Source organism: Chelonia mydas, chromosome 1, assembly GCF_015237465.2.
Source record: "Chelonia mydas isolate rCheMyd1 chromosome 1, rCheMyd1.pri.v2, whole genome shotgun sequence".
NCBI classification, from domain to species: Eukaryota; Metazoa; Chordata; order Testudines; family Cheloniidae; genus Chelonia; species Chelonia mydas.
In genome coordinates this window covers 6567470-6585271 of record NC_057849.1, presented here as the reverse complement: position 1 = coordinate 6585271, position 17802 = coordinate 6567470, and the positions used below count along the sequence as shown (strand labels likewise).

Here is a 17802-nt window from a genome sequence, read left to right as displayed (position 1 = left end):
AATATAGTGGGCAGGTCCAAGAAGTTTTGAAATTTCCTTCCTGAAAAGAAAAAGAACAGGAGACTAGATGATATTTAACAAGACATCTTTCTGCTCTCAGTGCAAGTCTAGAGATTCCCAAGAGCTCAAGGAAGATCAGCAAAAATTGTTTTTGATTTACACTGATAGGAAGACATGCACTGCCAGACTGGATCAGATCTGTAGTCCATATAGCCTTGTATCCTGTGGCCAGGTACAGAGGTTTCAATGGAAGGTGGTAGAAGCCTTGCAATAGGCAACTCTGAGATAACCTGCTCCCAGGGAAAGTTTCCCCAGACACCCACTAGTTAGACATATTTTGTGGTGCAAATCAAGAAGGTTTAGAGCCCTTCCAAGATTTTTAAAAATAATTCTCACTGGCTACCCATATAAACATCCAGTCCCTCTTTGAATCCTGCTAATCTCATGGCCCCATTGATATCTTTTGGCTGTGAATTCCACAGACTACTTAAGCACGATGTGATTTTACACTTGTGAACTTCATACAGACTCACATTCTGGCCCTCCACTTCTGCGTTTGGCCCATTGTATCATGACATGTGTAGAAACAGATGGCAATTGCATAGTGAAAATGGGCATTGTGTTTATCTGTCCTGAATTGAAACAATTTATAAACATAGGTTTCAGAGTAGCAGCCATGTTAGTCTGTATTCACAAAAAGAAAAGGAGGACTTGTGGCACCTTAGAGACTAACAAATTTATTTGAGCATAAGCTTTTGTGAGCTACATCTCACTTCATCTGATGCATTCAGTGGAAAATGCAGTGAGCTACAGCTCACTTCATCGGATGCATTCAGTGGAAAATACAGTGGGGAGATCTCTCCACTGTATTTTCCACTGAATGCGTCCGATGAAGTGAGCTGTAGCTCACGAAAGCTTATGCTCAAATAAATTTGCTAGTCTCTAAGGTGCCACAAGTACTCCTTTGCTATTTATAAACACGTTTCATAGACTCATTGTATATTTTCTCCTCTCCTGAGAGTCCAAATTATGCCACTGTCTCTTTGCAGCATTTTTAGGAACAAGTTTCTGCATTCAATAACAGTAAGTGCAATGGCGTCACTCCAGATTTGCATGTGTAATTTCGATGAGAACCGGGTTCTATTAACTTTCCCTTACCAAATGCTCCCGGTGATACACTCTGATCCCAAGAATTCCTCCAAGAGAAGCTGAAGTGATTTGCCTGGCCAATGTTAACTGAATCCAGAGAGGATGATCACCCTACAGGCTTTTTTTCATCCTCACAAGGACCTGCCTCCTCTCCCCATGCAATGGTCTGTAGCTATCTGGCAAGTTTCAAGCTAAGACAGACAGACAAGTTTCAAGCTGGGAGCAGGTAGGGTTGGTGTCACACATGGGTGAATACTGCAATCACTGGTATTGCACTAATGTCCTGTTGAGTGTACATGTTAATTCAGCCATGGGCCTGTAATAGGTGATAGGTGTGAACTGCATAGAACTACTATTGCAATCCCCTTTCCTGCACCTCAGGTCAACTCTTTGCTGAAACACAGACCAGTGGTTCTGTTGTCTCATGACTTAGAAAATGCATTTGCTGATTAAGTTTCCAGGAGCAAATAAACCTGAGGCGATTTGAGACCTAGTCACTGAGATTCTGTGGGGTCTTCTCTCACACAGGCCCTGGAAGGATAGGGCCCAGAGCACATGGCTCCTCTAGAAATGGGACCCCCTTGATAAATCCTGACTTGGGGCATTGGAGTTTAACACTCCGAGTTCACTTTTAGTATCAGCTTTCTGTGTAGTTTGAATAACACAGCATGGAGCATGGGCAGATGTGGGGGAGGGGTTCCCAAGCTGCCTAGCGCTGCCTGTCCTCCAGCCCCGTCACTGAATGACCCCGACAGCCCCTCTGAGTCCTCTGCCGCTGCACACAACATCTGCCAATGGAAACAGCTTCCAGCCTTTCCCCTTCACTTCGCATTTTAAAGACAGTGAAACCTGCCAATGTACCCAGTTCCTGCTCGACGTGGAGCTGCTGACACCGAGGTCTTCACCCAAAAGGACATGGAGTCATCGGAGAGGTAGCACGGGCAGCAGGCAGTCTCTGTTCAGATGGGGGGGCAGGTGTCTTTATGAAGCATGGCGGCACATTTCCTTGGAGGCCACTTGGCCATTAGGGAACCTCAGCTGCTTGGCTTCGTGTGCACCAGCTTTAACTCCCATCACGGCCAATGGCAAACTGCAGGAGGCCAAATCACGGGGGATGTGATGATGCTACCCAACTGGACTGTAGCAGAAGCCCTCGCACAGGCTCTAATTTTGGAATCCGGGCTTATCATCACTTCTTGTATGGTTCTGATTAGTCACATGGATACCTCGGGGGTGGCCAAGTGGTAACAAGGATACTGTCACAACTGTGAGCTTGCTGAAATAAAATAGAATAATAATAATATAGGACCAGATTTTTCCCCAGCATCTCCCTTTCCTGCATTACAAACCCAGAGTGCAAGCCAAGGAGGGGAAATTCTACATGGCTCGCTACATGGGAATTTTCCTAGCATCGTTCAAGGAGGGGGTGGTTCCCTTCCCTTCTCCCTGAGAACTGAAAAGGGGGACGCAGGGATCGCAATAGTTTGGCACAGATCTCAGTGATCCACCAGTAGCTTGTGAAATTCGCTGTGCTGGAGGAAATGTGTATTCCTGTTTTTATGTCTTTTTGTAACTTAAGGTTTTGCCTAGAGGGATTCTCTCTGTTTTGAATCTGACTGCCTGTAAGTTTATCTTCCATTCTGATCTTACAGAGTTGTTCTCCTATCTTTTTTTGTTCTTCTAATAAAGTTCTGTTTTTTAAGAATCTGATTGGGGGTTTTTGGGTCTTAAAAATCCAAGGCTGGTTTGTCCTCATCTTGTTTATTCTCAAGCCTCCCCAGGAAAGGGGGTGTAAGGGCTTGTTGGGATATTTTGGGGAAATAGGATCTCCAAGTGGTCCTTTGCTTGACTGTTTGTTAAATCACTTGGTGGTGGCAGTGTTTTACCTAATCCAAGGGCAAAAACTTTGTGCCTTGGGGAAGTTTTAACCTAAGCTGGTAGAAATAAGCGTAGGGGGTCTTTCATGTGGGTCCCCACATCTGTACCCGAGAGTTCAGAGTGGGGAAGGAACTCTGATACCCCTCAAATGGATGAAAAAGGAAACATTTTAATTTGGGTCAATATTTTTCATGGGGGAGAAAACATCTATTTTCAGCCCATCTCTAGCACTCATGCTGCAGGACCACGCCCCTAGGTGGCAGCACTAGCCCCCATCACCTCCCACACAGAGTAGCCCCTTGATATCTGTTAGAGTGGGGCTGTGCCAGCTCTATAACAGAGGGATCAGTGGAGGCCCTAAACTAGCTGCCAGCAACCGGCGCCCTAGGCAAACCATGCAATCAATGCTCTCAAACCCCAAGGGCAGATCTAGGCTGAGGTTTTCGGTAAACTGGGAAACATTTTTGCCCCTTTTTTCCTTTTAATGTTTTTTAAGCTTTTTTTTTTAAACAGAGGCTTAATTATTTTGTTTGTCCATCTGTCCGTCTGTCCAACCAATGTTTCTGAGATCAGATAAAACAGACACAAAATTTTCAGAATAGATTTGCACACGACAGTTAGATGATATTTCAGTCCAATTCCAAATAAAAATGCATTCAAATGTTAATTATAATTTTTTATTATTACAAATCCAAAATCATCCGTTACGCTATCCTGCTTTAACTGCCATTACAAACACATCCAACACAGAAAGAAATAAGAAAACTCTTCAATGAACTTTAACCTGTATTTACAAAACACTCCGAATAAAAAACACGGTTCTCTTAAAACATGACTTTTCTTGCTTTAAATTTTGAAAATTCAGTCACTAGTTCTTTTAGATCCAGTTTTCCAGCTATTTCATGCTCTACTGACATTGTGGCAAGTCCAACGAGTCTCTCTTGCACCCTTGTTGAACGCAGAGATGTTTTTTATCAATTTTAACTTTGAGAAGCTACTTTCCCCACTAGCTACGGAAACTGGCAAAGTTAAAAGAATGCGTAGAGCTATAACAATGTTTGGAAAACTGTCTGTGAGTTTATTTCCACAAACAAACTTCAGTACTTCCTCAGGAGTGGAATGTTTCTTAAGTCGTCTTGAAAAAGCCTGAAGCTCACTACACAAATCTGTAGCATCCATGTCTTTTGAATGTTCATGAGTCAATGCCGACTCTCCGCTCTTCATGAATTTCTGGCTATGTGACTTTGATGTGTATTCAAGTCAGGTGTCACTAGGATTTCAGCTCTTGCCATTGGTGGATGTGTTTCATTGTGGCTGAGTTATTGCTTATCAAAATTGTGGGTGGGTCATCTTGACTCTATGTGACAAATTGAAAAAAAAATCGCTAAACTATTATTTATTTTGCAGGAAATAAAAGATTTGACATTAATAAATTCTCAGAAATGGAGAGAAATGAATTATAATTCATATTTCCTCCATACGCGCACAGGAATTGAAATAATGACCTCTTTGTTATTTTATTTGTTGGGTTTTTTCATCTTTTTTCTTTTTCTTTTTTTTTACATTTGATTTTTTTCCTCGAATTTGGCGCCCCATTGAACTTGGCACTCGAGGTGACTGCCTAGATCACCTATGGATGGGCCGTCCTGAGAGGGATCCCCAGGAAAAGGCTTATCTGCAGCAGCCCTTCTATCAGTGGAACAATGTATGAACATAAGAATGGCCATATTGGGTCAGCCCAATTATCAGAGGTTGAGATATGTCTAGAGCATGGGGCTGCATCCCTGACCATCTTGATTAATAACTACTGATGAACCTATCCTCCAGGAACTTACCTAATTCTTTTTGGATCAGTTATAGTTTTGGCCTCTCTTGGCAATGAGCTCCACAGGCTGACTGTGTGTTGTGTGAAGAAGTACTTCCTTTTGTTTGTTTTAAACCTGCAGCCTATTAACTTCATGGGTGTCCCCGGGCTCTTGTGAAGGGGTAAATAACACTTCCATGATTACTTCCTCCACATCACTCATGATTTTGTAGACCTCTGTCCTATCCCCCACCTTTGCCGTCTCTTTTCCCCACTGAACAGTCCCAGACTCTTTAATCTCTCTTCTTCTGCAAGCTGTTCCATACCTCTAAATATTTTTGTCGCTCCTCTCTGTAGTTCTGCTAATTCAAATACATCTTTTTTGAGATGGGGCAACCAGAACTGCACACAGTATTCAAGGTGTGGGCGTACTATGGATTTACAGAGAGGCATTATATTTTCTGTCCCTTTAGCTATGCCTTTCTTAATGGCCCCCAACATTCTGTTCACCTTTTGGACTGCTGCGACACATTGAGCAGAACTACCCACAGTGACACCAGGATCTCTTTCTTGAGTAGTAACAGCTAATGTGGAGCCATCATCTTGTATGTTTAGTTGGGATTATGTTTTCCAGTGTGCATCACTTTGCATTTATCAACACTGTCAAGGCTGATTCCCCACTTTGGCAGTTTGAATGCAGAAGGTGGGGGCCCGCAAGGACTTTAAAAATGAACACTTGCCATTCCAGGCTCGTATTAAACTCCCAAGGTTACAGATGCCCATGGCTTGGGGTCATAGTGCTGCCACCACCCAAGTGCAGAACCCTTGGAGAGCCCAGGAAGGGGCACTTGGAATTCCTTCCTGTGGGGTACCCTCAAGCTCCTTTATCCCTCCTCCAGGGAAGAGCCGAGAGAAGGAAAAGAAAAAGAAATCAGCTGTTTCCACCAGCTGAACCTGGAACCCTTTGATCCTCTTAGTAGCTAACTGAAAAACATGTGCACAGACCTCTTTACCTCCTAAGACACAGGAATCCAATCATGTTCTTTAAAAAAGGAAAAAATTATTTAAAAAAGGGAAGAAAACACATCTGGATAATCAGGCTGTTGCTAGATATGAAAAGAGCAACTGAAAAGGATTAAACACCAAGAGTGGCTTCCTGGGGTCCAGCTTAAAGGTTACAAAAGAAAACAAAGGTGCTTGTGTTAGCACAGAGCAATCCACAAGCCCAAAATAAAGAGATAAACCTGATTGCGTCGAGCTAAACATTTTCTGTCCTATTGATATATCTGTAGTTCCAAATGAGCAATTCCGGGTATAAATGATGAATTTTTATACCTCACCCAAGCTTCTTACAGCATACCTGCTGCTCTGTCTCTCCAGCTGAGAGAACAACAGCACAGACACAGAGGGGAAGGTTTTTTTTTTCAATTTTAAAAGTTTCTAGTCTTCCCATTGGTTCTTTTGGCCAGGTGCCAACTCACTTCTCTTACCTGAGCACTTCAGTGAGACTTCTTAACCCTTTCCAGGCAAGGCAAGTAGAATACCACAACTAAGAAGGATATTTATAGCTACCTGACTGGCTGGGTGGCCATAAAAGGGTGCTTCCCCCATACCCAACCGCCTCATTTACCACAGACACTGAATTTCATCTGCCATTTTTTTGCCCTGTTGCAAAGTTTTGTGAGATCCCTTTGAAACTCTTTGCAGTCTGCTTTGGAATTAACTATCTTGAATAATTTTGCATCATCTGCAAATTTTGCCACTTCACTGTTTAAGCATGGAATTTCCACCCATAGAGATTCTATGGTACAGTTTGCTTCATTGAGGATTTTTCCTTCATTTGATGGTCCACTTTCTTTCACATATAGTGCAACTCCCTCACCAGCATTACCTATTCTGTTCTTTCAATATATTTTGTATTACAGACAGATGGGGGTGAATTCATCAGGTGCGCAGTGCACAGTCATCAATGGGAGAGGAGCTGCCTAAATGACTGCTCCTGGGGCTCCTGCTTTAACCATGTCTCTGACACATGCACCTGGCTGAGGGCAGAGGGAAAGGGGGGTGACTGTGTCAGTTGAATAGCCCCTGAACTCAGCTGTTGGATCACGCGGTACCCAGAGCACTCAGGAAAGGTGAGGTTGGAACTGCAGAACATTTCTCAGCTTTTTCCATGGCTCATGCATGTTTAACCAGAGACGGAACAGTGACAGGTCAGGTACAGTGGGAAACAACATCCACATCCCTTCTCTTTATTGACTCTATCAAGAGGAATTCTGAGGTTGGAGCAGGCACGGATACGGCTCTTTATGAGCAAACATCACACTGGTCCACTGGCTCTCCATGAACACAGACAGACTGTAAAAGCTGCTACCTGCCTTGGTCTCCTTCCCCCAGTGTGCTAGCCTCCCTCACCAGCCCCTCTCCCATTCTTCCAGACATTATACCCAATCTGAACCTCCCTTTACAGAGTGGAGTTCAGTAGATCATGTCATCTCAGATTTAAGGTCCTGAATAGAACAGGTGGTCGTGACCCGTGTTTTTCATCTCCCATGTCACTGGCCCTGGAGCCAAGTGATGAACTGACCCTTCACTTGACAAACACCCTGATTATCCTCACACGAAGCTGTTTGCTTTTCACACTGTACACAATTGGGTTCATAAGTGGTGGGACAAATAGAGAGATGTAGCCCAGGAGAACCTTGAGCAATGGAGGAGAGCCCTCCTCAGATCTGTGTATCACAGCCAAGCCAATCCGTGGTGTGTAGAAGAGCAGGACAGCACAGAGGTGGGAGACACATGTGTTCAGGGCCCTAAGGCATTCCGTGCAGGACGCGACTTTCAGCACTGTTTTGAGGATCATCACATATGAGAGGAAGATGAACAGTGAATCTAACCCCACCACGGAGATGTTAAGAAAGAAGCCATAGATGTAGTTGACTGTGATGTCCGAACAAGCCATCTTCATGACCTCTTGGTGCAGGCAGTAGCAATGGGAAAGGACATTGGCTCGACAGTATCGGAACTGTTTAAGGAGAAAGGGGAGTGGGAAGATGAAGGTCACTCCTCTTAGGACAAACACCAGTCCCATCTTTCCAATTCTTGGCAGGTTTAAGATAGAAGCATATCTCAGTGGGTTACAGATAGCAACGAATCGATCAAAGGCCATCAACAGGAGTACCGATGATTCAATGAATGAAAGTGAGTGAATGAAGAACAGCTGGGCAAAACAAGCATCCAGACTGATCTCCCTAGAGTTAAACAAGAATATACCCAGGGTTGTAGGCATGGTGGATATGGATAAGGCAAGGTCTGTGATGGCCAACATGGAAAGGAAAATGTACATGGGCTCATGGAGGCTTGGATCTGTTTTCATAATGAACAGAATGACTGAATTTCCTACAATTGAAATAACATACACTAAGCAGAAGAGGATAGAGATCCAGAGATGGAAGTCTTCCTGCCCAGGTATCCCGGTGAGAAGGAGCAGAGCAGAGCTGAATTCGGTGTCATTGACAGCTGACATAATATACTGGAGAGGTCCAAGGAGTTTTGAAATACCCTTCCTGAAAGAAAAAAAAAAACCATGAGAGTAGATGATATTTAATGAGACATGGTTCTGATCTCAGTGCAAGTCTACAGACTCCCAGGAGCTCAAGGAAGATAAGCTAAGGCATGGTCTTGGATTTACACCATCGATAGGAACATAGGCATTGCCAGACTAGATCAGACCTGGAGTCCATCTAGGCTCATATCCAGTGCCCAGTACCACATGATTCAGAAGAAGGTGAAAGAAGCCCTGAAATAAGCAGCTGTGAGATAACCTGCTCCCAGGGAGAGTTTCTCCGCAAGACCCACTAATTAGACTTATATTGTAGTATAAATTAGGCAGGCTTAGAGCCCTTCTAAGAGATTTTTGTTAAGTCCTCACTACTGTAACTGGATTTTCTGTTTACCCATATAAACATCCAGTCCCTGTTTCACACCTGTTAAGCTCTCGAGCTCTTTGATATTGTTAGGCAAAAGTTAAAATTTAGATAACAGCTAAGATAAAAACAGCAGAACAAGCAGGAATGCTATAGTAGCATTCTGTAGCAAGGACACTGACAATTGTAAACAATTGATAAGCTTATATGGTTAATGGTTGCCCACTAATTTAGCTTTTAGAAGAGAACAAACCCGCCCTTTACAGCTCACCCGATATTTGTAAGCACTTATTTTTATCCCCACCCTGCCTCCTTCCCCTGCAAGGTAGTTATAAATGTTTGATGCAGATAGGATAACCTTTATATGTACGTATTGTTTTCATTTTTATTTTTGTTTAGGGTTTTATTTTGATTTGTAATAATGTTTGTTTTCATACGTATAAATACATGTAAATACATTAACAAGAAAATGTATAGAACTGGCCACAATGGCACCATATTTTCGAAGCTGTTTGTCAGTCTTCCCGGTACCCTGAATAAACCCCCTTCAGTATTGTCTGCGCTTGCCTGATTCTTGGGGAAAATAATCTTTTTGCTAAACAGTTTTGGCACAGCAAGCAGGGTGTGATCGGGAATCCTCAGAGAGTTTCTCACATCCAGGAATAGAGATGAGTATCCTTTTACTTACGACCTCTAGTGCACGCCTTGGTTTGGGACACCCCTTCACACCCCTTTTTTTTAATAGGAACCACATATAGGACACACAGACAAGAGGACTGAATGTGCGTGTGTTTGTGGCCAAGTTTTCTGGGTGCAGATCACTGGAGGCGAAGGCTGCACTGTCACGTTTTTGGGGTGCAGGGATCACTGGAGGTAAAGGCTGCACTGCCAGGTTTTTTGGGGTGCAGGGATCGCTGGAGGCGAAGGCTGCACTGCCAGGTACTGAGCACCAGAATGTGTGCTGCAGTAAACTGAGTACAAGGGTGTGCTCAGTTGGTCTCCCCTGAAGTGCTGCGTAAGTGGGTTTCAGGAAGCTGGGATAAAATGTTGTATAAATTGCCCCAGAATGCATCAATGTTTCCCTCTCTGGGAGGGAGCCTCGCTGGCATGCCCCAGGGTGCCCCAATCATACCCTCTAGGAAGGAGACGCATTGACTGGTCCTGGGGAACATCATTAATGTCCTCTGCGGGAGGGAGAGACATTGATTTTATAAAAGGAAAACATAAAAAGCTTCTAAAAACAATAGCAAAAAAGAAATGAAATAAGGGCATGAATACGATGGACAGCGTGTTGTGGTGATCTAATCAAAGCAAAAAAAAAATAGAGAAGGGGATTGTAATGATAGATTGTGAATATAAAAAAAAATGACAAAAGTTGGAAATACTCCAAAAGGCTCTTACAACAGAGCTAAATCAATAGGCAGATTGCAACCGTAAGCTAACTCAGTTTCAAACAAAAAACAAGGCTCTAAAAGCAAAACTAAAAAAACCACACAACTCCTCTGCACGTCGTATTGTTGCTAGCATACAACAGAAGGGTATTTTTACTGACCCCGACTCAAGCAGCGATACTAATAAAAACCAAAATAAAATTAATTGGTGTCAAGGTTCCTCCCCCACTCTGAACTCTAGGGTACAGATGTGGGGACCTGCATGAAAAACCTCCTAAGCTTATCTTTACCAGCTTAGGTCAAAACTTCCCCAACGTACAAAATATTCCACCCTTTGTCCTTGGATTGGCCGCTACCACCACCAAACAAATACTGGTTACTGGGGAAGAGCTGTTTGGACACGTCTTTCCCCCCAAAATACTTCCCAAAACCTTGCACCCCACTTTCTGGACAAGGTTTGGTAAAAAGCCTCACCAATTTGCCTAGTGACTACAGACCCAAACCCTTGGATCTTAAGAACAATGAACAATCCTCCCAACACTTGCACCCCCACCTTTCCAGGGAAATGTTGGATAAAAAGCCTCACCAATTTGCATAGGTTACCACAGACCCAAACCCTTGGATCTGAGAACAATGAAAAAGCATTCCGTTTTCTTACAAGAAGACTTTTAATAAAAATAGAAGTAATTAGAAATAAGAAATCCCCCCTGTAAAATCAGGATGGTAGGTACCTTACAGGGTAATTAGATTCCAAACATAGAGAACCCCTCTAGGCAAAACCTTAAGTTACAAAAAAGATACACAGACAGAAATAGTTATTCTATTCAGCACAATTCTTTTCTCAGCCATTTAAAGAAATCATAATCTAACACGTACCTAGCTAGATTACTTACTAAAAGTTCTAAGACTCCATTCCTGGTTTATCCCCGGAAAAGACAGAATATAGACAGACACACAGACCCTTTGTTTCTCTCCCTCCTCCCAGCTTTTGAAAGTATCTTGTCTCCTCCTTGGTCATTTTGGTCAGGTGCCAGCGAGGTTACCTTTAGCTTCTTAACCCTTTACAGTTGAGAGGAGATTTCCTCCGGGCAGGAGGGATTTTCAAGGGGTTTATCCTTCCCTTTATATTTATGACAATTGGAAACACCTTAAAAAACAAATTCAAAATTGGAACCTGGCACACAAGGGGGAAAATCAAGATAATCGGTGGTCCGGGACAGGGGAAAACAGAGTGGCTCATAATACTGATAAGTACACTCCTCTCAGCACAAAGGAAATGAGGGGCTTACTAAAAAATCTCCCTAATCTAAAGCCCCAAACCCCAAATGTAATGTTCTGGAAAAAAGTAAGCCACCTTTTCGTTACATCCCAGGAATCTTTATATCTAACAAAAGCTAAATGCCCTGATCCAGCATGGGCCAAAATCCCTACAAAAGAACACCGAAACGGCATTTGGGCCTCTGTTACATTTAAATCTTAAAATGATATGACCTGTGCCTGCACTGAGTTTAAGGAAGCCATCCAGGAAGCCTTGGGGAACAAAACAAGTAATTGGGGAACCGATCGTGGGCTGCATACAAGACAAGAATGAACCTGCGGCTCAATATTGTCAAACTATAAAAGGGAAATGTATCCCAGCAATGCAGGCATTGCAGACCCAAAGAAAATGAATCTGGTCTTTCTAAAAATCTTAAAGAAAGGCTTTAACTCTCACCTGCAAACAGCCCTTAATTTAAAAGTGAACCCAGGCTCTGATTATAAATCCATCTGTATGTGGGTCTCTAAATGCAAAGCCAAACAAGCTAAAGAAATAAGGAGCAAGGCTACTCGCGTTTCTGTGGTAACAGCAAAAAGTAATTTAGCCTGCTATAATTGTGGGTGACTTGGGCATACCCAAAAAAACTGCAGGCGCAAGGCCCGAAAGCCTAGTCAGGGACAAAATCATGGCCAATTGAAGCCGTGCAGCCTGCAGTTTTCCCTGCCCTTTCAATCTGCCCTCCCTGCCCTTTCAATCTGGTCCTGGTCCCGTCCCCACCCTTCCCCTATCTCACAGTGTTTTGTATGTGGGGACACAGGACATTGGGCAGCTGAATGCTCAAGCCAAGTAGCCCTGGGCAACCGGCCCCAACCGGTATCTCAACCAGCTGCCAAGCCTTACTCACACCTAAGCAAAAAAAAAAAAATAATGGCCAGGCTTTTAAATTCCATGACGCGGTCGGATCCATCACACACACACACACACACACACACACACACACACACACACGCTTTTGCCTGTAAGTACTCCTAATGCAAATATAAATCCCTCGAGGCCACACTTACAGGCATGGCTAAGGGGCCAGCCATGCACATGCCTCTGTTTCCGTTACTGACCTCCCCCTCCCCACTACTTAACAGGATATTACGATTTTGGGGAGGAGGTGCGCAACTCACAGCTTATTAAAGCTATCCTCTTCCTATAAAATCTAATCTATTCTTCTGGACTCAGTCTTTTCTTTAAAGAGCTCCAAATGCACAGGGGACTATTTTGGGCATGGACGTCCTCTGCGACCTTGCAGCAATTCTTAACCTCGCTCAAAATACAGTTCCGAATAAACGTATGTGTACTCATACCATTCCTCTCCGTGATAATACATTTCTTTCTTCTCTTGCACTGCCAAATCTGAGGCTTTCCCTTGGGATACCTCGAACCCTTTTCCCAGGTGTTATGTCCCAGGTTGCCCTGGGTTTGGGCAAAAAATAAGCTGTCTTGCAGTGCAATGCCTGCTCATCTTTGCCCACCCATCCAAGTTATCAGTCAACTCCCTTTTTTTAAGGTCAGGCTTGACAAAGCCCTGGCTGGGATGATTTAGTTGAGGATTGGTCCTGCTTTGAGCAGGGGGTTGAACGAGATGACCTCCTGAGGTCCCTTCCAACCCTGATATTCTATGATATTCTATTCCCACTCCCTCCACCTACCAAGCAATACCCTCTCACACCTAAGGCTGCAACCTGAACAAGCTGCTATTCTGCTATACTTCAGCAAGGCATACCGGTTCCTTGTGGAAGTGCACCTTCTTTATCCCAGGACCCTCCAGAAACCCCCTCTTGGGCGGATGTACAGGAGGGAAATCAGGTCATGGTAAGAATATATAATCCCCCTGTTTTCATAAAATATGTTGCACCCAGGAATGGCATGCTGTCAGACATGGAGCTGAGCTGCCATAATGTATGAACATGTTTAATCCAGTTCTGGGGATGTTTGCTGTAGAGCTATATTGGGTTAACGATTGGAATGCTTATGTAATGGCTCCATTGGCTGAAACCATTGTGGCTCTTCCTAGTTTCATAGCAGGCTGCTGGAAAACAAGCAGGAAGGGAAGCAACAGCTCAAGAAAAGCCATTTCTCAGTCAGCACTTCAGGGAGGTCGAGAGATAGAACTGGAGCTACAAGCTGGGAAGAGCCTATTTCTGGGTTCCAGCCACATCACACAGCTTGTTTTGGCCAGCGCTGTGAGTCTGGCCAGAGGTGGGACAGCTGCTGTGAGAAGCACTGCAGACTGACAGGCACAGACACCTCTGGGGATATCTGAAGGCCTCGGCCTGCCTGGGTCCCCATCAGAGTAGGAGGGTTTGGAGGTCAGTGACGTGTACAAACTGCTGTTTGAAAGCCCTCTGATTCTCCCATGTTACGCTTTCTTCCTGCTGCTCAGATTAAAGAGTAGTTTGGGTTAAGAAGGCTGGTTGGTCCCTCATCTCACCACGGGTCACAGACTCCCAAAGGGAAGAACCATAGGACGCAGTGTGAGGGTGGGAGGATGGCGAGATTCTACCCCATGAGAGGGAAGGCTACTTGCCCTGACATCTGGCACTCGGAGACCAGAGATGGGGGTGAGATGCAGGTAGCCCTGAAACTTTTCGTTGTATCTACAGAGCAGAGATGCTAGAGCCCTCAGCCATTCAGATAACAGAAATATGCCTTATCTCCCCTGTTACCACAGAGCAACACAGTTCTGAATACCTGAGTTCATAATCAATCCAAATAATAAAACCTTTGCAAATGTATTTGCTGATTCAATTTCCAGGAGCAAATAAACCTGTGGCAATTTTTTGAACTATTGACTGATATTTCATAGGTTCTCCAGTCACTCAGCCCCTGGCAGGATCGGGCCCAGAGCACACCGTACCTCCAGAAATGGGACCCACTGATAAAGTCTCATTGGGGATATTGCGGTTCTTTAACACTTCAAGTTCTCTTTGAATGTCAGATTTGTGTGTAGCTTCAATAGCCCCTTGAGGAGCTTGGACAGATGTAGTAGAGAGGTTCCCAAGTTCCCCAGTTCTACCAGCCTTTCACTGAGTCAACCCAACAGCCCAGCTGAATCCTCTGACACTGCACAGAACATCGACACATGTAAACAGCTTGCAGCCTTTCCCCTCCACTTTGCATTTGTAAAGTAGCAAAACCTGCCAACGTACCCAATTCCTACTAGAAGGGGAGCCGCTGACACCAGAGGTCGTCACCCTAAAGGACAAGGAGTCATCAGAGAGGTAGCATGGGCAGCAGGCAGTATCTGTTCAGATAGGGAGGCAGCTGTCTTTATGAAGTGTGCTTGCATATTCCTTTGGGGGGTCAGTTGGCCATCAGGGAACCTCAGTTGCTTGGCTCAGTATGCACCAGCTGTAACCCTCATCACGGCCAATGGCAAAGTGCAGGAGGCCAAATCACAGGGGATTCGCAGTGATACTATGCAACTGGACTGCAGTGCCAGCCCTGCTGCAGGCTCTATTCCTGGAAACTGGGCTTCTCATCACTGTTCCTATTGTTCTGATTAGTCCCTCGGGGCAGCTGAGCGGTAATGATGATGCTGTCACAGCTGTGATCTTGCTGAAATAAATAATAGTAATAATACTAATACTTAATAGAGGATCAGATTTCTCCCTGCCAGTCCCCTTTCCTGCATTACACTCCCAGGGTGCAAGCTCAGAAAGGGAGATTCCACAAGGCTGCATACTTGGAATTTCCTTGGATCCTTCCAGTAGGAAATAAACTTCCTCTCCATTAGGGTGGTTAAGTGCTGGAATAAATTGCCCAGGGAGGTTGTGAATCTCCATCATTGTAATTTTTAAGAGCAGGATAGAGAAACACCTGTCAGGAATGGTCTCGAGAATACTTAGGTTTCAGAGTAATAGCCGTGTTAGTCTGTATTCGCAAAAAGAAAAGGAGTACTGGTGGCACCTTAGAGACTAACCAATTTATTTGAGCATGTGCTTTCGTGAGCTACAGCTCACTTCATCGGATGCATACTGTGGAAATTGCAGAAGACATTATTATATACACAGACACCATGAAACAATACCTCCTCCCACCCCACTCTCCTGCTGGTAATAGCTTATCTAAAGTGATCATCAAGATGGGCCATTTCCAGCACAAATCCAGGTTTTCTCACCCTCTGCCCCCCCCACAGACAAACTCACTCTCTTGCTGGTAATAGCCCATCCAAAGTGACCACTGTCTTCACAATGTGTATGATAATCAAGGTGGATTTGTGTTGGAAATGGCCCATCTTGATGATCACTTTAGATAAGCTATTACCAGCAGGAGAGTGGGGTGGGAGGAGGTATTGTTTCATGGTCTCTGTGTATATAATAATGTCTTCTGCAATTTCCACAGTATGCATCCGATGAAGTGAGCTGTAGCTCACGAAAGCTCAAGCTCAAATAAATTGGTTAGTCTCTAACGTGCCACCAGTACTCCTTTTCTTTTTGAGAATACTTAGATCTTTCATGAGCACAGGAGTCTGGACTTGATGACCTCTTGAGGTCCCTTCCAGTCCTGCAATTCTCCCTGAGGCATAAGAGGAGGCCCCAGAATCCAGGGGGACCTGAAGGTAGACACAGATTTCAGTGACCACTGGTAGCTAGGCCACCTCCCCACAATCTCTGGGCCTCCACAACTGCTCTAGGACCCTCTCCAGCTCCCGGATAGCACAGGTTCATCAGAAATGTGTGACCTGGTCCTATCACAGTAGCCACTGCCCCTAGGATCTGCTGAAGGAATGTTGTACAGGGTGGAAGGGGCTGTACAGTGATGGGAAGGCTGCTTAGAGTAGCGGATGGGCCCTAGACTGGTCAGGAGGTTTTGAACTTTCTATACCCAGAGTGTAGCCATAGTCTCCATCAGTGCAACCTTCATTATGTTGTGAGGGAGAGGCAGATGGAAAGTCTCCAATTTCTCTTGGGGATCCATAAGCTCAGTTCTGTAAACAAAGGTCATCGCCTATCTATTCCACATTGAGTGGATGGTGACCTATATTAATGAGCTTGCATTGTGCAGATCTATGTGCGGTGCAAGATGGTATGAATCTGGGTTTATACTCCACCAAGGGTGCAAGGCTGGGGAGCTGGGAAATTGGTTGTTGTCTCCTGTTTGTCCTTGAGTGGCTTAGGAATAAAACACTCAGGTAGCTTAGTTGGGTGTGTGGCATCACCTGCTCTCGCGTTGATAACAGCGTTGCCTGGAGAAGCCAACAGAGCAGTGTCAGAGAGGCCAGCCCAGCTGACTGGATAAGGGGGCTCAATAGTTCCATCCGCTCCCAGATTGCACCCCAGGGGGGACAACCCATCACAGAGTTTTTACAACTAACTGATAAATTAAGCAGTAAAAGTCACTAGGACCAGATGATATTCACCCAAGAGTTCTGCAGGAACTCAAATATCAAGTTGCAGAACAATTAACTGTGGCGTGTAACCTATCACTTAAATCAGCCTCTGGACCAGAGGACTGGCACATAGCTAATGTGATGCTGATTTTTAAAAAAAGGCTCCGGTGGTGATCCTGTCACTTACAAGGCGTGTAACCCTTGCTTCAGTACAAAGCAAACTGGTTGAAACTATGGTAAAGAACAGAATTATCAGACACATGGACGAACATGGTTTGTTCATGTTCCCACAGGGATCTGTACTGGGACCAGTGCGGTTCCACATATTCATAAATGATCTGGGAAAAGGGGTAAAAAATGAGGTGGCAAAATTTGCAGACAAGACACAATTATTCAATATACTTAACTCCAAAGTAGTCTATGATAAGTTACAAAGGGATCTCAGAAAACTTGGTGACTGGGGAACAAATTTTTTTGCTTGACAAATACAAAGTAATGCATACAAAATGATGGTTCCAAATTAGTTGTTGCCACTCAAGAAAGAGATCTTGGAGTCTGTCAAGGTTCCTTACCCACTCTGAACTCTAGGGTACAGATGTGGGGACCTGCATGAAAACCTCCAAAGCTTACTTTTACCAGCTTAGGTTGAAACTTCCCCAAGGTACAAACTATTTTACCCTTTCCCTTTGGACTTCCACTGCCACCACCAAACTTTATCTGGGTTCCTGAAAAAAATGTAGTTTGGAAACGTCTTTCTCCCCAAAATCCTCCCAACCCTTGCACCCCACTTCCTGGGGAAGGTTTGGTAAAAATCCTCACCAATTTGCATAGGTAACCACAGAGCCAAACCCTTGGATCTTAGAACAATGAAAAAGCATTCAGTTTCCTTACAAGAAGACTTTTAACAGAAGTAAAAAAGAATCACCTCTGTAAAATCAGGATGCTGAATACCTTACAGGGTAATTAGATTCAAAACACAGAGAATCCCTCTAGGCAAAACCTTAACTTACAAA

The 17802-nt window shown here is 44.3% G+C and overlaps 1 protein-coding gene across 1 annotated transcript; it reads right to left on the bottom strand.

Annotated features, from left to right (window-relative positions):
* Nucleotides 1-7421: 7421 nt before the first annotated feature.
* On the bottom strand, nucleotides 7422-8357 carry LOC119565166 (olfactory receptor 51G2-like). The gene has a single exon (XM_037889617.1). It carries the CDS (start codon nucleotides 8355-8357, stop codon nucleotides 7422-7424), a length of 936 nt encoding a protein of 311 aa, XP_037745545.1.
* Nucleotides 8358-17802: the final 9445 nt, after the last annotated feature.